This window comes from Trichoplusia ni, unplaced genomic scaffold, assembly GCF_003590095.1.
Source record: "Trichoplusia ni isolate ovarian cell line Hi5 unplaced genomic scaffold, tn1 tig00001947, whole genome shotgun sequence".
Classification (NCBI taxonomy): domain Eukaryota; kingdom Metazoa; phylum Arthropoda; class Insecta; order Lepidoptera; family Noctuidae; genus Trichoplusia; species Trichoplusia ni.
This window is the reverse complement of record NW_020800171.1, coordinates 6,021-26,295: the sequence shown is the minus strand read 5'-3', so window position 1 is coordinate 26,295 and position 20,275 is coordinate 6,021. Positions and strand designations below refer to the sequence as shown.

At 36.4% G+C, this 20,275-nt stretch overlaps 1 protein-coding gene across 1 annotated transcript; it reads left to right on the top strand.

The window, feature by feature from the left end:
- Positions 1–14,305: 14,305 nt before the first annotated feature.
- On the top strand, positions 14,306–19,500 carry LOC113507398 (piggyBac transposable element-derived protein 3-like). The gene is made up of 3 exons (XM_026890258.1): positions 14,306–14,967; positions 19,108–19,117; positions 19,209–19,500. Exons 1-3 carry the CDS (start codon positions 14,378–14,380, stop codon positions 19,446–19,448), a joined length of 840 nt encoding a protein of 279 aa, XP_026746059.1. The 5' UTR covers positions 14,306–14,377; the 3' UTR covers positions 19,449–19,500.
- Positions 19,501–20,275: the final 775 nt, after the last annotated feature.

Sequence of the window (20,275 nt, the reverse complement as noted above, 5' to 3'; positions counted from 1 at the left end):
GAACACTTAATAGTACAACAGCATGGATATGGCGAAAGAAACGACAGAGGACAGAAGCTAGTAGACTATGCGCTTGAACATAAGCTAACAATAATTAACTCGTGTTTCAAGAAAAAGCATAATCGCAGGTGGACTTGGCGGTCTCCCAATGGGCAACACAAAAACGAGATCGATTACATACTATCAAACCAAAGAACAATATTCTATAACATTGAAGTCATGAATATAAACTACCCCTCAGACCACAGACTTGTTAGAGCATCATTAACGATCACTAAACAAAAGATAAGCAGAGCTAAATTTACAAATAAACTAGCAATACAACTGAGTGACAAACATGAAATAACAAGTTATGACGAGTACCTGACTTCAATGCTACCCTACCCATCCACAGATATCTGCGTTCAAACCTATTATGATGAAATAAGAAATGCAATTAGCCAGAGTTTGAAAAAAGCCCGTGAAGCTACGAAAGCTACCAAAAAACAACACAAAATACTATCAGAACATACATTTAAATTATTAACAAGAAGGAAAGAACTACAAGGTTCTAAAATCAAGACTAGATCTATGAAAAACGAACTCTCTGCACTTTACAAAATAACAAATAAATACATAAAGAGAGACTATGAAAGATATAGACAGGACACCATAGACAAACATCTACAACACACAGGAAGCACAAAAAAAGCTTTTAAGGAACTTAGAACTAGCAAGACTTGGATAGAGGGCTTAAACAGACAAGACAAAACTGCAAACAACCGAACTGAAATAATCACTGTGGCGTCAGAGTTCTATAAAAGACTATATAGCGATAACACCCGAAAAGCATTAACCTCAAATAATATTAACAGAAGTGTACAAGGTCAAATAAGGCCAGTTGATGAAATTGAAATAATAGAAGCAATAAAGAGTTTAAAGTTAGGTAAAAGCCCTGGTTCGGATAATATAACCAACGAAATGCTGAAAATATCACCCACAAAATTAGCCGGACCTTTAGCGGTATTATTTAACACAATAATAAATAAGTCTGAAACACCCTCACAATGGTCGGAATCAAACATCATACTTATTTATAAAAAGGGAGACCCCAAAGATATTGGCAATTACAGGCCAATAAGCTTATTACCAAGTCTCTACAAACTCTTCTCTACAATTATAAACAAAAGAATCAGTGCAACATTGGAATTAAAACAACCGATAGAGCAAGCAGGCTTCAGGAAAGGGTTCTCTACGGTAGACCATATGCACACAATCGGATTAATAATAGAAAAATATCAAGAGCAACGGAGACCACTTTACATAGCTTTTATTGACTATCAAAAAGCATTTGACACAGTAACACACTCAAGTATATGGAAAAGCTTGGAACAGCAGGGAGTAGAAGATGAGTATATAAACGTCATCAAAAGCATATACAATAATAATACAGGTAAAATCAAGCTAGAGACCCTCGGCCCAAGCTTTTCTATAGAAAGAGGAGTAAGACAGGGCGACCCGCTATCTCCGAAAATATTTATAGCCATCCTAGAAACTATCATCAGCGAGATAGATTGGAGCCAGTCAGGACTGTATATAAAAGGCACCTTTCTAAGCCATCTAAGGTTCGCAGATGACCTAGTCTTATTATCAGAGTCCAGCACCCAGCTACAATACATGATCGGGACCTTACATATAGCCAGTGTTAAAGTGGGACTAGAAATGAACCTCACTAAGACTAAAACGATGACAAACAGCTGGAGAAGGCCGATAACAATAAACGGAGAACCACTCGAATATGTAGACCAATACATCTACTTAGGGAAGCGAATTAGTTTTGATAAGAATAATAATGAACTAGAAATTGAAAGAAGAGTACAATATACATGGAATAAATACTGGAGTTTAAAGGAAATCTTTAAAAGTAACTTGCCTATAGCAACTAAAACAAAAGTTATGAACTCTAGCCTTCTACCATGCTTAACATATGGATGCCAGACATGGAAATTCACAACGAAATTAAAACATAAACTCATTACCTGCCAACGAGGACTGGAACGCAGTATGCTAAAAATTAGGAAGCTAGATAAAGTAAGACACACAAAAATAAGATCAATAACAAAAGCAACAAACGCATTGAGCTATGCACAAAAACTCAAATGGAAATGGGCCGGACATGTCGCAAGGTTAAAGGACGAGAGATGGACCAAAAAAGTGACATTCTGGAAAGGCCCTCTAGGTAAAAGGAGCAAAGGAAGACCACTGACACGTTGGGAAGACGAGATCATCAGGGCAGCTGGCCCAAATTGGCAAGAAAAAGCACAGGACCGGGACAAATGGACTTTTTTGGAGGAGGCCTTCACCCACTAAGGGGTTCCTACTATACAACACTACTATATATATATACAACAAGAATAATATAAATAGACATAGAAATAATATAGATATAGAAATAAACCTGCAAAGAGTATATAATAATAGTATGTAATAATTAATTAAGAGTGGAAAACTAGCTAGTAGGTAGATAGTAGAACTAAAGTATAAATTGTTATGTAGGAAATAAAGGGCTTTTTTATTTTTATTTTTTATTTTATTTTTATTTTATTTATTTATATAATTAAACACTACCAATTACGAAAATAAACTATTAATTTAATTAAACACTACCAATTACGAAAATAAACTATTAATTTAATTAAACACTACCAAATTACGAAAATAAACTATTAATACAATTAAACACTACCAAAATAAATAATATAAAAATTACGAAAATAAACTATTAATATAATTAAACACTACCAATTACGAAAATAAACTATTAATTTAATTAAACACTACCAATTACGAAAATAAACTATTAATTTAATTAAACACTACCAAATTACGAAAATAAACTATTAATACAATTAAACACTACCAAAATAAATAATATAAAAATTACGAAAATAAACTATTAATATAATTAAACACTACCAATTACGAAAATAAACTATTAATACAATTAAACACTACCAAAATAACTAATAGGTGTACCTACTACTAATACTATTAATCTAATACCTATTATATAAACTAACAACAAAACAATTCTAAAAATAAACTATTCAAAGACTAAAAGTCGTGCTGATAAGCACGGTTTGCAAATAACAATTATTGATCGTCAATAAGGTCGAACAGTCTGAACGTCTATTCGCATCAACAGCCAAATATTGTATGACGCTCGAGCGCGGACCCCCCGCCTTTTTATACCTCCCGCCACGACGCGCGTCGAGCGCGGCAACCGATACACAAAAATAATCCTTATAGCATGACTCTGTATTCACGCGCGATTTCTTATTATTTCATGTATAACTTTGGTGTTTCTACACCGATTTACATGATTCTTTTTTTATTGAATAGGTAATAATGTTAACTTTTTTAATTGGGGATGAGTGATAGTGTTGTAAACGTTAGAGTAGACAAATACAATCAGAAATCTCCGAATTGCTAAGCTATCGGGAGTTTCACGTGTTATTGTGAGTCAACCATAAAAGTTAGACATATGCTGTCGAGGAATATTTTTTATATAATTTTAGGGAGAATATTTCCGTCATACATGATTTCTATGTAGCTTTAACCTATAAGCCTGCACACGTGACGGAAGCTTAAAAAATGGAGTAACTTACCCCGTTTTCCCAATATTTCCCTTCACTGCTCTGCTCCTATTGGTCGTAGCGTAATGAAAAGTATACTATAACCTGCCCAAGAGTATGAAGAATAATTGTGCCAAATTTCGTTAAAATCCGTCGAGTAGTTTTTGTTTCTATAACGAATATACAGACAGACAGACAGACAGACAAAAATTTTACTGATTGCATTTTTGGCATCAGTAGCGATCCCTAACCACCCCTTGATAGTTATTTTTTAAATATATTTTATGTACAGAATTGACCTCTCTACAGATTTATTATAAGTATATAGAATAGATATATAGATAATGGGTATTCTGGGGATATAGACGGTTTCTCCTTCACCGCAACCTGTTAAAATTTGAGCCTTGATTATATTTTGTTGCAACTGGGTTACTTTCAGTCGAGTTCCATTGCAAAGTTGTGGTGGTCTTAAATTTCGGAGTAGAATAATCGGAATGCCAATTTTTAAACAAATTTCATGAGAAGGAAGTCCGGGCATATTTAAGGAATTAAAGAATTCTATCGGGTAGGTAATTAGTGACTTCTTGTTCATCGACCATTCTATTTATTGATCTACGCTGATCATCTGACGCTCAAATTGTAACAGGTTGCGGTGCAGGAGAAACCGTCTTTATCCCCAGAATACCCATTATACCAAATAATTTTCCGTTCCAATTTAAAAGAACGCAATTCCCGGTATCAGTGTGTTATGCAATGACAACTAATAAAGCTCAAGGGCAGACTCTTCGTGTTGCCGGAGTAGATCTCGGTGTCAGTTGTTTCTCGCATGGTCAGTTATACGTTGCTCTTTCCCGGGTTAGCAGTTCTAGAAATCTTTATGTTCACGTGCCGGACGCAACAACTTCCAATATAGTTTAAGCCTCATGTAAATGTGATCTAAACAATATAACCAATACATTAACTTAATAACAGAAGGAGTCACACGCTAACAGATTCGCGGACACAGCTATCTTTTCTGCCGAAAGTCGCTATTACACGCGAACGAAGTCGCGGGCAAAAGCTAGTGATACTGATAAAGATGTAATTTAGCATATTCTAAAACACTGAAGCCTATATAAATTGGTCTGTCTAAAAAAAAATTCTCGGGTTTTAGCTAAACTGCTACTAAATTTTCTGAAAATACAGATAAGGATTTAAAATTAGCTTTACAAATTAGCTTTTCAGCACCATGTTGCTTATTTGTAATATTATCTACATCAACCCATTTTGTCGCTAGTTTAATATCTACTTGTTTTCGTTTATTTTCAATCGTTTTACCGAAAATAGAATTATTTAAAAGCTTGAAAAAATCTTTCTCGAATGTAGTTGTGGATGCTTGACGCAGGCTAGTGTTTAAATCAATATATTTTTTTAAATATTCTTCTTGTCTAAATGTTAGAATACGGTGGATTTTTCTTAAAACAAGTCCGTTTTTCAAACATTCCTGTAAATGAGTGTAATGAATTACATAATTTAATTTGTCATATAAATTTGCTATAAGTTTAGCTGTCCTTCCCCCTGGTGGTATAAACTTTTCAGGAGAAAAAGGTAAATCACTATGAAAATCATGTAGGTGCTCGGGATATTCGAGATCTACTTCTAATATAAAACCATATTGACTTTCATCTGATATACTCATTACATCAAAGCAATTAACTTCCTTCTGATTTAGAAAACGAAACTCTGTAATTGGGAACTTTTTAGTCATTGCGTAACCATACAGATTATTACAATCGAGATATATCAAATAACTAGAAGGTTCTAGATCATTAAATTCTGGCAAATATTTATTGTTAGCCTTCGCATGACGTAATGAGCACTGTGCTAGACCACCGCGTATTCTCTAGCATTTGATATATTTCTAAGTCATCTATTAAATCAAGCTCAACTTGTGTATAGAGCAGCATAGCATCCCAGCTTAAACTAGGTGCAGTTACGTAGTAGGCAGGATCTAATTTATAATATTTGAACTTATATTTCTGAAATTTTTAAATATATCGCACAATAATAAAAAATCACATTTCAGGTATAAATTAGTATACTCGCCAATAGTTTTTATTTTAAATGCATCCCATACAGTTTTTGCATGCTTATATTCTTCATCGGTAATATGCTCCATTTTCAATGTGTTATAAAAGAATTCTTTCGGAGGAAGTTTCGTTTCTTCATACTTCTTCCAAGTATTCATATAATCATAAGGATAAATACCTTTAACTTAAGCAAATATATTAAATTATCATTTCTCATTTCCGTTGATAAATACAAAAAATCTTTATCTGTCAAACTTATGCTTAGTGCATCTAAACTTGAGCTTAGAAACAGGACGGTTACTATTATCATGATCTATGTATTTAGTAATGGTTAAATATTCTTCTTTAGTTTTGGGTATTATGTTAATATGACCTTTATGTTTTGCTAATCTATACTAATCTATACTAATATATAAAGCTGAAGAGTTTGTTTGTTTGTTTGAAAGCGCTAATCTCAGGAACCACTGGTCCAAATTGAAAAATTATTTTTGTGTTGAATAGACCATTCATCAAGGAAGGCTTTAGGCTATAAACCATCACGCTGCGACTAATAGGAGCGAAGATACAATGGAAAATGTAAAAAAAACAGGGCAGGTATGAATCATAACTTATATCTTCTACCCACGGGGACGAAGTCGCGGGCAACAGCTATATTTAATATACCGTTAATTAAAAATACAAAATGCCACCTAAAAAACGACCATCTTTATCTCGAAATTCGAGAGATGCTAAGAGGATGAGAAATGCGCGTTCTCAAGAATCAGCAGAGGAAAGAGCACATCGATTAAACTCTATGAGAGTTAGTGCCTCAACTTCTCGAGCCAATGCAAGCTCTCCAGAGAGTGAGATGCGATTAGCAGCTGACAGAGCGAGACGAGCTACATCACGTGCGTCTCAAAGCTTTTCTCAACGAGAACTTAGGCTTACTATTGACCGAGAACAACATGTGTTATCCCGAGAAGCTGAAACTGCTTCACAACGAGAACTACGGCTCACAGCTGACCGAGAACGTCATACATTGTCTCGCGAGTCAGAAACCTTCACTGAAAGGGAACTACGGCTTACAGCTGATCGCGAACGTCATATTTTATCTCGAGAATCTGAAACTTTTTCCCAATATGCAGACCGTTTCACAAATTATAGGGTGCACCATAATATTATTCGATCGCTTGAAGATGAACATGAGCATGCAGTTTTAAATCGGCACTAGAAGCTCTTCCTCGATATGATGATAGCAATTATAAAATTGTTATAAATGCCGATAGGCGTCCAACTCAGGAACGTCCTAGGCGTTATAATGCTCCATCCACAAATGAAGTTGCTGTGGTATTGGTCGACCAAGAACGTGATAGGCGTGATAATGTTATCCGGTCCAGAGACAATCGTTTGCAACGTATATACGAAACCCACAGGGCTTATGACAGTTTGCAATATCCTTTGATATACTGTCGAGGGGAAGATGGTTATAATTTTGTTTTATACCAAACTGATCCGCATACAGGTGCACCTAATTATAATAAACATATTTCATGCCTTCCATTTTATTGTTACCACTTGCAAGTGAGACGGAATAGGTTGGTATACTTTCAACGTTTTCGTGGCTTCTTCAATCAGTTTATTGTTGACATGTACGCAAAAATTGAAACCGAAAGATTAGTAATTTACATACGATCTAATCAAAGGCAGCTACGCGCTGAAGAATACGTACACCTTCGCGATGCCATGCAGCAAGATAATGATACGGTGAATATGGGCCGTTTAGTTATTTTACCCTCTTTTTTTACTGATGGTCCACGGTACATGCACGAACGTACTCAAGATGCTTTTTGTTACGTAAGAAAATATGGATGTCCTGACTTATTTATTACTGTAACTGCCAATCCTAAGTGGGATGAAATCACTCGGGAGCTTCTTGAGGGTCAAGCACCGCATGAACGCCATGATATCATCGCAAGAGTTTTTCATTTAAAATTAAAATTAATGATAGATCTACTTACCAAAGATAACATTTTTGGAGAAGTATTGTGTTATATGTATAGTGTTGAATGGCAAAGACGCGGCTTACCTCACGCACATATCCTGCTAGGGTTAAAAGATGAGGTTCAACCTAATGATGTAGACAGTTTAATCAGTGCTGAAATTTCAAGTCCGATTGCAGATCGCGTGCTATACGACATTGTTAAAACCCATATGGTACATGGTCCATGTGGTGCATTTAACGGGAATTCTCCTTGCATGCAAGACGGTCGTTGCACTAAAAGATATCCAAAATGCTTAGTGGATGAAACTGTAACAGGACATGATGGATACCCATTATATCGTCGTCGTTCAAGAAACAATGGTGGTTTTACTGTTGGAAAACGAGTGTCTAGACAACAGGTAACTTTAGATAATAGGTGAGTCGTTCCGTATTCGCCTGTGTTGTCTAGAACATTTCAAACTCACATAAATGTTGAAATGTGTAATAGTGTAGAGTCAATAAAATATATTTAGAGTACATTAATAAGGGCAGTGACCACGCTAGATTTGCGTTGAGAAATGAACATGACGAAATTACTGACTTCAGTCAGGCAGATATATTAGTTCTTCAGAAGCTGTGCGGCGGATCTTAAGTTTCAACATTCACCTGTGACTCATCTAGATGTTCATCTTGAAGGCGGTCAACGTATATATTTCAACGCCGAAAATGTTACAGAACGATTAGAGAACCCTACACAAACAACTTTATTAGCATTCTTTCGACTTTGCCAAACTGATGATTTTGCAAAATCTCTTTTGTATGAGGAAGTTCCATCGTATTATACCTACAATAAGCAACGAGGTGTCTTTAATCGGAGACGCCGTGGCAGGCCTGTAGGTGGCGAGTCAGGTATTTTCACAGAACATGTTCTTGGTAGAGTGTATACCGTTCATCCTAACAACGCTGAGTGTTGCTATTTGCGATTATTGTTACACACAGTGCTAGGACCAACCTCATTTATAGATTTTAGAAAAGCTTGCCAAGCGCGTCATTTGCTTGAAAATGATCAGCATTGGGATGACGCTTTAGCAGAATCCTGTATTAGTGATAATCCACGATGGTTACGCCATTTATTTGTAACATTACTAACATTTTGTTATTTGTCAGATGCTATACAATTATGGGAAAAATATAAAGAAAAACTTGCAGAAGACTTTCTTAGGAATATATCTCACAATGATGAAGGCACAACTAATGATAACGTCCGTGATCTTGCTATAAATCAGTGTTTATTGGCTCTTCAGGATGACTTACACAGCAGTAGGCGGTAAATTACTATGTGAATATGGTTTGCCAAAATTGCCAACACCAACCTCAGTCGGAGAGGTTACTAATAAGGTATATTCCGCAGAGATTGGTTACAACCCAATGGAACTGCTGACGACATTAGAAAGCGGTGTCCCAATGATGACTGCGGAACAACGTTCAGTCTATGATCGCGTGTGCGAGAGTGTTCAAAATAATTTGGGAACAATATGGTTTTTAGATGCACCTGCAGGAACTGGGAAAACCATTTTGACTAAATTAATATTAGCTTCCGTTCGAAACCAGGATCAAATTGCTCTTGTCGTGGCTTCATCAGGGATAGCTGCAACATTGCTACCAGGAGGCAAAACTGCTCACACTATGTTTAAAATACCAATTGATTTAGATCGCACGGAAAGTCCAACCTGTAGTATTTCAAGAAATAGCGACAAAGCTAGGGTATTACGCGAGTGTAATTTAATCATATGGGATGAGTATACGATGGCCCATCGAAAAGGAGTAGAATGGTCGATGAACAAGAAGCCACTAATTACCTACCCGATAGAATTCTTAAATTCTTTCATTATGCCCGGACTTCCTTCTCATGAAATTTGTTTAAAAATTGGCATTCCGATTATTCTACTCCGAAATTTAACACCACCACAACTTTGCAATGGAACTCGACTGAAAGTAACCCAGTTGCAACAAAATATAATCAAGGCTCAAATTTTAACAGGTTGCGGTGAAGGAGAAACCGTCTTTATCCCCAGAATACCCATTATACCAAATAATTTTACGTTCCAATTTAAAAGAACGCAATTCCCGGTATCGGTGTGTTATGCAATGACAATTAATAAAGCTCAAGGGCAGACTTTTCGTGTTGCCGGAGTAGATCTCGGTGTCAGTTGTTTCTCGCATGGTCGGTTATACGTTGCTCTTTCCCGGGTTAGCAGTTCTAGAAATCTTTATGTTCACGTGCCGGACGCAACAACTTCCTATATAGTTTAAGCCTCATGTAAACGTGATCTAAACAATATTACCAATACATTAACTTAATAACAGAAGGAGTTACACGCTAACAGATTCGCGGACACAGCTATCTTTTCTGCCGAAAGTCGCTATTACACGCGAACGAAGTCGCGAGCAAAAGCTAGTATAGATATAAATTTTTACTGTGAGTGCATATTTGTAGAGCCCCTAACTCATGAATTATTGATGGTCTGACACATATTGTTGATTTCATTTATATGTATATTGTTTATGTAAACAATGTTATGTTCAAGTATTTTAAGGTACATTAGTGGTGGTATGTTCACAACATGAAAGACAGTTAGATATATTACATATATCTGGTTGACAATTGCCCGCTGGATGCATGGCATGGTGCACCCTCTCGGGGCCACCCTTCATGTGTCCTGTTCAGCGAGAGGGTCACAGTTGTGTCATACCACTCTTGGGTCCACCTTGCTGTGCTAGCACTTTGGTTTGATGCCGGACCACTTATGTTTTTCACAGTCCTTGCTTAGGTTTAGAGGTGGTATTCGGTTATAACTTTTGTTATACATTCTTGATAGTTGCATTGGTCTTGTTTCTATATTGAGCCTCGAATCCACCTCGAAGAGTGTCACCATTGGTTCTTGTTGTGGACTGTGAGAACCAGTGAACATAGTATGTTCTTCATCAAAGCTGTCGTATCTCGTACGAAGTTTTTGATCTTCGTGCTGTATCGTGTACAAAGCACGGCCATAATTGATGCATGTTGTTTTTATAATGTCAAAGCTGCGGGGTCGCGCCCCAAATTTAACATTCGAGCGTGGAGCATCGCGTACTAGCTCGGTTATACTTAATGCATGTTGTTTGTGTACTGTCAAAGTTGCGGGCTCGCGTCCCGAACTGTGCAGGAGGGTTTATCAGAGCTACGACGTCTCGCGAAGAGCCCGATCTTCAAGCTAAAGTTTCTCGTACCCGCTCGGTTCATGCATGTTTTTAGTACTTCGCATCATCTCACATCATATTTGCGTCCTTGTTCGCTGAACCTAAAATCAGAGAAAACCTCACCTGTTGGCCCGCCTCTTTAAGGTTATGGGTCAGTGTTCTATCGTTTATATTCCGTAATTTGGGGTTCTATCCCACGGCGATGAACCTAGGGCAAGGGCTGCGTACACGCATCCTGCATTAATTCCGCAGCGCCTTTATAGTCTCGAAGATCACTTTTAAACATCTTGGCAAGTATTTTCAAGGCTTTTGTATCACTTGGCAATACTTTTTCGACTTGAAATATGCCAAAAACTATTTATATAACGTAACTAAAGCGTAATTAACAAAATCACCACGATGCCGTTAAGTCGCGAAAAAAGAAAGTGACGTTTAGTTGTGAGTTGCCATAGACTAAAAAACTTTATTTTTTATTCTCTGAAAAAATTCGCGATGCCACACAGTAGCGAATGGGATTACTACTCTGTTAATCAATTATATTTCAGATCAACATGAAATAAAATCACGCGCGAAACACGTGCCGCTCCTGTCGCCTAGGAAGCGAGCGCGCAAGCCCCGCCCCTTTCCTTTGTGATGTCGCCGACGAGTGCCGAACATGTACCTCGACTCGTGCGCACCCTGCCGCGCGCCCCCGCTCCAGTGTTAGCAACCGTACGATAATTTATTATCATACACATACGATAATTTCGTGCCCACGTACGATGTACGATAGCACATTACTATCGTACGCAGTTTGTACGATAATTTCCATCATGATGCAAAATTGAAGAATTTATTTTATTTCATGCAATATAAAGGTACTCAATATGATTAACACTTTCAGAAGTTACGTTTCTCCTGGTCAATTATTTCGTCCAATAAAATCTTGGAGAAATACCGGGAAATACAAATTCTCTATTTCTATTGGTTCTTAACAGCCATTTCACATTTTCGCCCGAATTGTTAAGACTTTGAGCTTCTCTATTACCATCTTAGGTAATACCTAGAATTTATTGAACGAATATAAAATGAAGATTAATCGTTTATATTGACATTTAATGTAACACATTTACTAAAATCGGTTTGTTTTATTTGTAATGACCCATCTCCCACAACCATTTTACTGAAAAACTAGTCGCGGGCAAAACCGCGACTTCGTTCGCGTGTAATAGCGACTTTCGGCAGAAAAGATAGCTGTGTCCGCGAATCTGTTAGCGTGTGACTCCTTCTGTTATTAAGTTAATATATTGGTAATATTGTTTAGATCACATTTACATGAGGCTTAAACTATATTGGAAGTTGTTGCGTCCGGCACGTGAACATAAAGATTTCTAGAACTGCTAACCCGGGAAAGAGCAACGTATAACTGACCATGCGAGAAACAACTGACACCGAGATCTACTCCGGCAACACGAAAAGTCTGCCCTTGAGCTTTATTAGTTGTCATTGCATAACACACCGATACCGGGAATTGCGTTCTTTTAACACGTTCGGTGCGGTATCGGGTTGATTGTATCTGATGCTCATCTTTCCTCCGGTGCGGGGTAAAAATTACTGTACTAGCCGCTGGTGCGGGACAGATATATTTGGTCTCCTTATGAATATGAATGAGACAGTTAGTGTTTTGGAATTGCCTCGTTAAATAGATAATATAGGTTCGAAAAAATCGCATCGGGTTCTTACGACCCGATGCCGACTGAAGCAACATTTTTTACGTCTAGTGCGTTCATCGGTTCTAAACGACCCGATGCCCGATGACCCGATAGAAGCACTAGATTACATGCTAGTTGAGCTAGTGACGTCCGTGTGCTTAGATGAGATTTTGTGCAACTGAACAGAACATGAAGCGATCCAGAAAAATGTTATTCGAGTTATATGAGGGTGAAAAGACAACGAAAAATAAAGTGAGCGAAGGTCCCCCAAGACAAATTATATTGGGTAAGCGGAATATGCCTGATAATTTATATACTAGCCCGTCAACTGGTCAAACATTATACGTCCTAAATAATGTAGTCCAGAATCCCCAGCCACTACATTCACCCTCGCCATCAACCAGTACAGCTCATAGTCAACAAATAGAAATACTGGAACAAAAAATTATTCAACCAGCTTACCAAAGTTTAGATATTCCAATAATTGATGGCCATTCTCCTATATCCAGTGATGACGATTGCGAAATTTTTACTACTCCTAAAAATCATAAGAACTATAAGAAGCCGGCACCGTCATACAGTTTATTAACTGAAACGAAAAAATCCCCTGCACTGACAGATCCAATAAGTCATTTTTCTACACCTAGAAACCGTAAAAACCAAATGCCTCGTACAAGTGAAGTTGACTTCTTATTACCTAAAAAAGGAGAAAAAACTGTGTCCTCTGCATTAACAATTAGATGCGGGTCGTTGAGTGATATTTCTTCTTCTAACATGGTATCTCTTAACTCATCATTTAATGAAGATCAGCTATTCCATTTATTAGAAACGCCTCCACAAAAAGTACCAAGTACAATAAATACGAAGCACAATATAATACCTCCTAATTCCACTCATAAGAACTTCCCAATACCCTCAATCTCCAACGCGAATGTAATTACATCTAATCCCCTACCGATGGACACACGTCAAACTATAGCTGCATTATTTAATAGTGGTTCTGATGAAGATGATAGTATTGCTATTAGTGAACCTACCGATTCCTCATCTGATGATACTTCTTCAGAAGTAAATTCATGCTACAACACAAACCCATCTTCAGCGATGAATGATGATGAATGGCAAGATATAACAGATAGCCCACTTAGCTTTGAAGAGTATGAAGGGTCGGTTGAAATTTTAGTCCCCTCCAATGTCCGTGAACCAGATGAGTATTACAAATTATTTATAACAGATGACATTATTAATAAAATAGTCGATGCAACAAATAAATACGCTAGTGAGTATTTAGAGTCTAACAATGTCGCTGATAAATCTCGTGCTAATTTATGGAAGGCAACGGATACCGATGAAATGCATAAGTTTTTTGCTGTTCTTCTGGCGATGGGCCTTGTGAAACTGCCTCATATAAACGACTACTGGTCTAGAAATAAACTTTACAGAAATGAATATATAACTTCTCAAATGAGCAGAGATAGATTTTTACTGTTGTTAAAGTTCTGGCACTTTAGTGATAACAGTAAGTCTACTAGTGACAAACTGTATAAAATACGAGAAATACATGACATGCTGTTGTTGCATTTAAAAAAGGTGCTCAAACCAGGTAAAGTCATTGTAGTAGATGAATCCATGGTGCCATGGCGAGGCAGACTTCTTTTTCGTCAATATATAAAAAATAAATCGCACAAGTACGGTGTCAAACTATATAAAGCTTGCACACCAGAGGGCTACACATTTAACATAATTATTTACACTGGAAAAGGCGACGGTGGACGAGAACTAAACCATGCTCAGAATGTAGTAATGAAACTCATACAAGATTTTGAAAATGAAGGGCGTATTGTCGTAGCAGACAATTTTTATTCATCTATTGGACTAACGGAGGCTTTAATTGACAAGAAAACATTCTACTGTGGGACTTTGCGATCGAACAGAAAAAGTTTATCTAAACATGTTGTCAGCACAAAATTGAAGAAAGGCGACATTATAGGTAAAATGAATAATAAAGGGATTAAGGTAATTAAGTGGTTTGATAAACGTCCCGTTTTGATGGTGACTACGTGTAAAAATCATGATACCTCTCTTAAAAAGACTGGGAAGAAACAAAGAAGGACAAATGAAGAAATCTTAAAACCTGACTGTGTACTGACTTATAACAATTATAAAAAAGGTATTGATTATAGCGATCACATGTCTTCCTATTACTCCACATTAAGGCGTGGTCTTAAATGGTACCGCAAAGTAATGTTAGAGTTGCTTTTTGGAACGGCAGTAATAAATGCCTTGATAGTGTATAACCTAAAGAATGAAAACAAATTGACTAAAAAAGAGTTTATTGAACATATAATACAGAAGTTCTCGAAGATGTCACTGCGAAAGCAACCAAGGATTCCGTAAATAGATTCTACATCAACTTTACCATCATCGACAGCGGAAACGTTAATCAAATCAAAATCAAAATTCATTTATTCAAATTAGGCTACTAAGTAGCACTTTTTGAAGGTCAGCATCATTTACATTGGACAGCACCCAGTTTCGCCCACCCTTCACCGCTTCCTAAGTGCTTTTGCTGTGAGAGAAGAAACGGCGCAACAAACTCCCCAGCAGCACGCTGTCTTTCCAATTACAAAATTATTAGATATTATTATTATACAAAACAATAACAAATAAGTGTGTAGGTGCCGTGCCAAACAAACAAAAATTTGAGGTCGCTGTATCTAAGCCTATACGAAATAAAACTGTAAGTACAAAGGCCAAGGTCAGCAGACCGACCAGCCACCGCAAGCAGCACCCGTTCACGAGTATGACGCAAGGGTCAGCCATCACCTCCCTCGCCATATTTGAGGGAAGGAGGTGACCCGACCCAAGACGCCACCGCAGGCAGTGACGACTAAGGGAGCATGACGTATCTGCTGCCGGCTAATAAAATAAAACTTAAAGAAAGAAATACCCCAAACGTTGATTTACCTGGCACAGCCCCGAACACGGAGGCGGCATAAATTGCTACGTCATTCAATTTTATAATTAATAAATTATACATGTCAAAATTTATAAAAAATAATATATACGTGTATGCGTATAATTATACCAAAAATAAAACTAAATAGGTAACACAATGTTACACACATACATAGAGTATGTCTATCAAATTACACAAATACGCGTCAAACATTAATCCACACTAAACCGTCCTGTGCAAATCACGGCGACCAACTATTTTTATCATTTAAATAATCATTGATTGTATAATAAGCCTTCTTGCACAGCTTATCTTTAACCGTTGTTTTAAATGAGTTAAAAGGTAATTCCAATAAAGTGAGAGGCAGTTTATTGTAGAGGCGAACACTAAGTCCCACAAATGAATTGTGTACCCTGTGTAACCGGTGCGATGTACCAATTAACTTATGTTTATTCCGTGTATTTATACTATGTATATCACTATTTTTGGTGTATAAGTGAAGGTTTTTTCGTATCAATAGTATATTATCTAAAATAAATTGGGATGCTACCGTTAAAATGCCTATCTCTTTAAACCGCTCCCTAAGAGAAACTCTAGAGCCTAGTTGGTAAATGGATCTGACAGCTCGCTTTTGTAAGACGAATATCGATTCGATATCTGCTGCCTTACCCCACAAAAGTATGCCATAGGACATAACGCTGTGGAAATAGCTAAAATAAACAAGACGAGCTGTGTCCACGTCAGTAATCTGCCTAACTTTTCTAACCGCATAAGCCGCAGAGCTGAGTTTATTCGCTAGGTATGCAATATGCGCCATCCATTTTAATTTTGCATCAACTGTAACACCGAGAAAAACCGTTGATTCTACAGTCTCTAGCACTTCATTATTTATAACAATATTTGGCCCAAGATTCTTAACATTAGGCATCGCGAATTTAATACATTTGGTTTTTTTGGCATTCAAAACTAAATTATTAACTGAAAACCAATGTGTGACCCGAGTAAGAGCACTATTTACTTCATTAAAGTCATTTCTGTTTCTGTTAACTTTAAATATTAAGGAAGTATCATCTGCAAAGAGCACAACGTCGCACATGCCTTTTAAAAAGAATGGTAAGTCATTAATATATACTAAAAATAAAAATGGGCCGAGTATTGAACCCTGGGGTACTCCTAGTTTGACAGGTAGTCCGGTAGACTTACTACCATTTACATCTACACATTGGACCCTATCACTCAAATAGGAATTAATTAAATCCAGTGATCTATTTTTGATACCGTAATATCCGAGTTTGCATAGTAATGTGTCATGCCGGACGCAATCGAATGCCTTTGAAAGGTCACAGAAAACGCCAATAGCGTTCTGAGAGTTCTCCCAAGCATCGTAGATGTGTTTCAGTAAAGCTACACCCGCGTCGGTAGTTGAACGTCCCTTTGTAAAACCGTATTGCTCGCTATGCAAGAGGGTCTTTTGATTAAAATAATGTAGTAGTTGATTTAATATCAATTTTTCAAAGATCTTGCTGAATGCAGGTAAAATAGAAATCGGTCTAAAATTACCAACGTCACATTTACTGCCTGCCTTAAATAACGGTATGACTTTACTGTGTTTCATCAAGTCCGGGAAGACACCTACGTCTACGCATTTATTAAAGATAACAGCTAAGGAGGGTGCTACAATGTTTATTATATTACTTAGGAGTTTTACAGAAAAACCCCAAAGATCTTCGGTTTTCTTTTGATTGAGTGATTTAAAAACATTGGTTATATCTAATGGAGTCACATATTCGAAACTAAAAGTAGAATCACAACTGGGCACGCAATTACGTAATAGTCTTTCCGCGTCAAATGATGATGATTTTAAAGATCTCGTTGTTGTTAATGGTATATCTGCGAAAAAGTTATTGAATATAGAGGCGATTTCTTTAGCTTCAGTAACTAGTTCATTATTCGATAAAATCTCGAAGTTATTATCGCGTTTCGTAGCCTTACCAGTTTCTTGATTGATAACATTCCACGTGGCTTTTACTTTATTTACAGAGTTTTTAATTTTTTCGCTGATATACTTAGACTTAGCAGAGTTACAAACCTTTTTAAAAATTTTTGAATAATTTCTAACATAATTTACAAAATCTACGTCAAATTTATATTTTTTCATGCCATATAACTCATACAACTTACTTCGACTTCTGTATATACCAGTAGTGGCCCATTGATTAAACGAGGCAGCAGAACTGCACTTGACTTGCCTAGTTTTACACTTAAAAGTTGTCTCAAACTCACTTTTAATTACATTAAAAACTGATTTATAAGCCTCATTTGGGTTAATCGAGTCCAAAAGTGATGGCCGTAATTTTGACTTGATGTTGTTTTTGAAACGCGAACAACGATGCGCTGTGTAAGGCCTACTGACCACCTTAACAGTTTTATTATGAAGTAACTGAGAAAAACTAGCAAGTTGGCCGCAATGGTCAGAAGTAATATCAGTTAAAAGTATTGTTTTATTTGCTTTACAACTACTAAATATATTATCTATGCAAGTTGCGGAAGAGGCCGTAAACCTGGTTGGTTCGCAAAAAAGATTATTTAAATTAAACGACTTGAACAAATTCAGAAGTCGGATAGTAATTGGAGCTAATTCTAAAATATTTACATTGAAATCCCCACAAACTATAACTTGTTTATTATTACATTTAACTTTCGATAGTGAATCTTCCATAACAGATTCAAATAAATTAAAATCACTTGAAGGGGGTCTATACACACAAATTATTATGTATTGCTCTAGTTCTACACAGGACAGTTCAATAGAGCGTTCGACAGAAAGGTTGACAATGTCAGGACGTTCTTTACATTTAATTTCGTTTGAAACAATAATCAGTGACCCTCCGCGAATAGCACTCTTTCTTACAAACGCACTCTGTATGGAATAATGGACGCTATTAAATACCGCCACCTCATAGTCTTTTAACCAGTGTTCAGTTAAACATAACACCTGAACATCGTGATTTTCAATAAATAAACTTAATTCTAATTCTTTGCCGGAGAGACCTTGCATGTTTTGATGAATAACATTCAATCCATGCAGCCTCCCCGTTGTCCCGCCTTGCTGTTTAAACAGCTAGATGTATATAAATTGTTAGTACTATTACTAACATTATCAAAAACCTTCGGTACATAAGTACCTGAATCTGGTATATTATATGCTAATAATTTAGCAATTCGTCGCTTACATGCACTTGACAAATACATACTGTATTGGGTCATTTTAAATGACCTACAAAATTTATTTATATCAAAGTACATAATTGAATTTTGGTTATAACAAGTAATATTATAGATTAATAAATTTAAATTGTATATATGCATATTCTGCTCATAAGTTAATGAATTAGAGTAGGGCAGAGCACAGAAAATAAATTTACATTTATTCTTTTCACAAATTTGTAACATTGAATCAATACAATCAATAACATTTGCTCTACTGACAGCCAGACCATCCCCAAATAATAAAATACCTGTGGAACCTGCTTTAAACTTAGACAAAGCAATTTGTCTTGAAATTTTGCAAAAGCTGGCACCGGGTAAACAGGTATTCAATACACTCTGCTGGGAACAGGAACTAATGATACTACCTAATCCTTGACCTAATTTATCTGAAAAAATATGTGTCCTTATAATTTTATCTTTTTTTATCATTTGCAAGCTAACCTTTTTTACAGCTGGTTTCATAACTTAATCATGGGTGATAAAAAACGGAACTGCTCAGGATGTTACGATAGATTACGCCTAACATTAAGTAGCAAAGTAGCCCGAAATAAAGTTAAAAAGGTTAAAACCATGTGTGACGCATGTAAAAAGACATTATGTCGAGAATGCTACAATGAAAATCATACGTCTAATATTACGGTATGATTCATTATAAAAGATCTGTAAAATATATATTACATTTTGTCGATGACGATGTTTTTTTTATCATCCACAACACTAAAAACGTATCGATACTTTTAATAACCAGTGCGGATAGCGGATCCTTAAGATCCGACAGATAATTCCTTTATTTACAAACAAACCATTCAGTGCATCTACCTACGATTTCAGCCTTTTATTGAGTGTTTATTTGTCAACATATTGTTATAACAGAAAATGCTGTAATCATTATATCTATAAAGATAAGTCCTCCTAAACCAATGTAAGTCGAACGGGTCTTTTTGACCCACCAACGCACCGGAAGCAAGTCGTGCTTCGGATATAATAGACCCCATGCCGCACCAACTGAAAGTAATCAAATTTGACTACCGCAGTGAACGTGTTAAATTGGAACGGAAAATTATTTGGTATAATGGGTATTCTGGGGATAAAGACGGTTTCTCCTGCACCGCAACCTGTTACAATTTGAGCGTCGATTATATTTTGTTGCAACTGGGTTACTTTCAGTCGAGTTCCATTGCAAAGTTGTGGTGGTGTTAAATTTCGGAGTAGAATAATCGGAATGCCAATTTTTAAACAAATTTCATGAGAAGGAAGTCCGGGCATATTAAAGAATTTAAGAATTCTATCGGGTAGGCAATTAGTGACTTCTTGTTCATCGACCATTCTATTTATTATTAAAACACAGTTATTATTTCGAACAGACTGACATTTATTTTATAAAAGTATCAGAGGTAAATCAAAGTTGCATATTCCATACACTAGATGGCGCTACAATACACTTATTATTTTGTTACCAAATTATAATACCA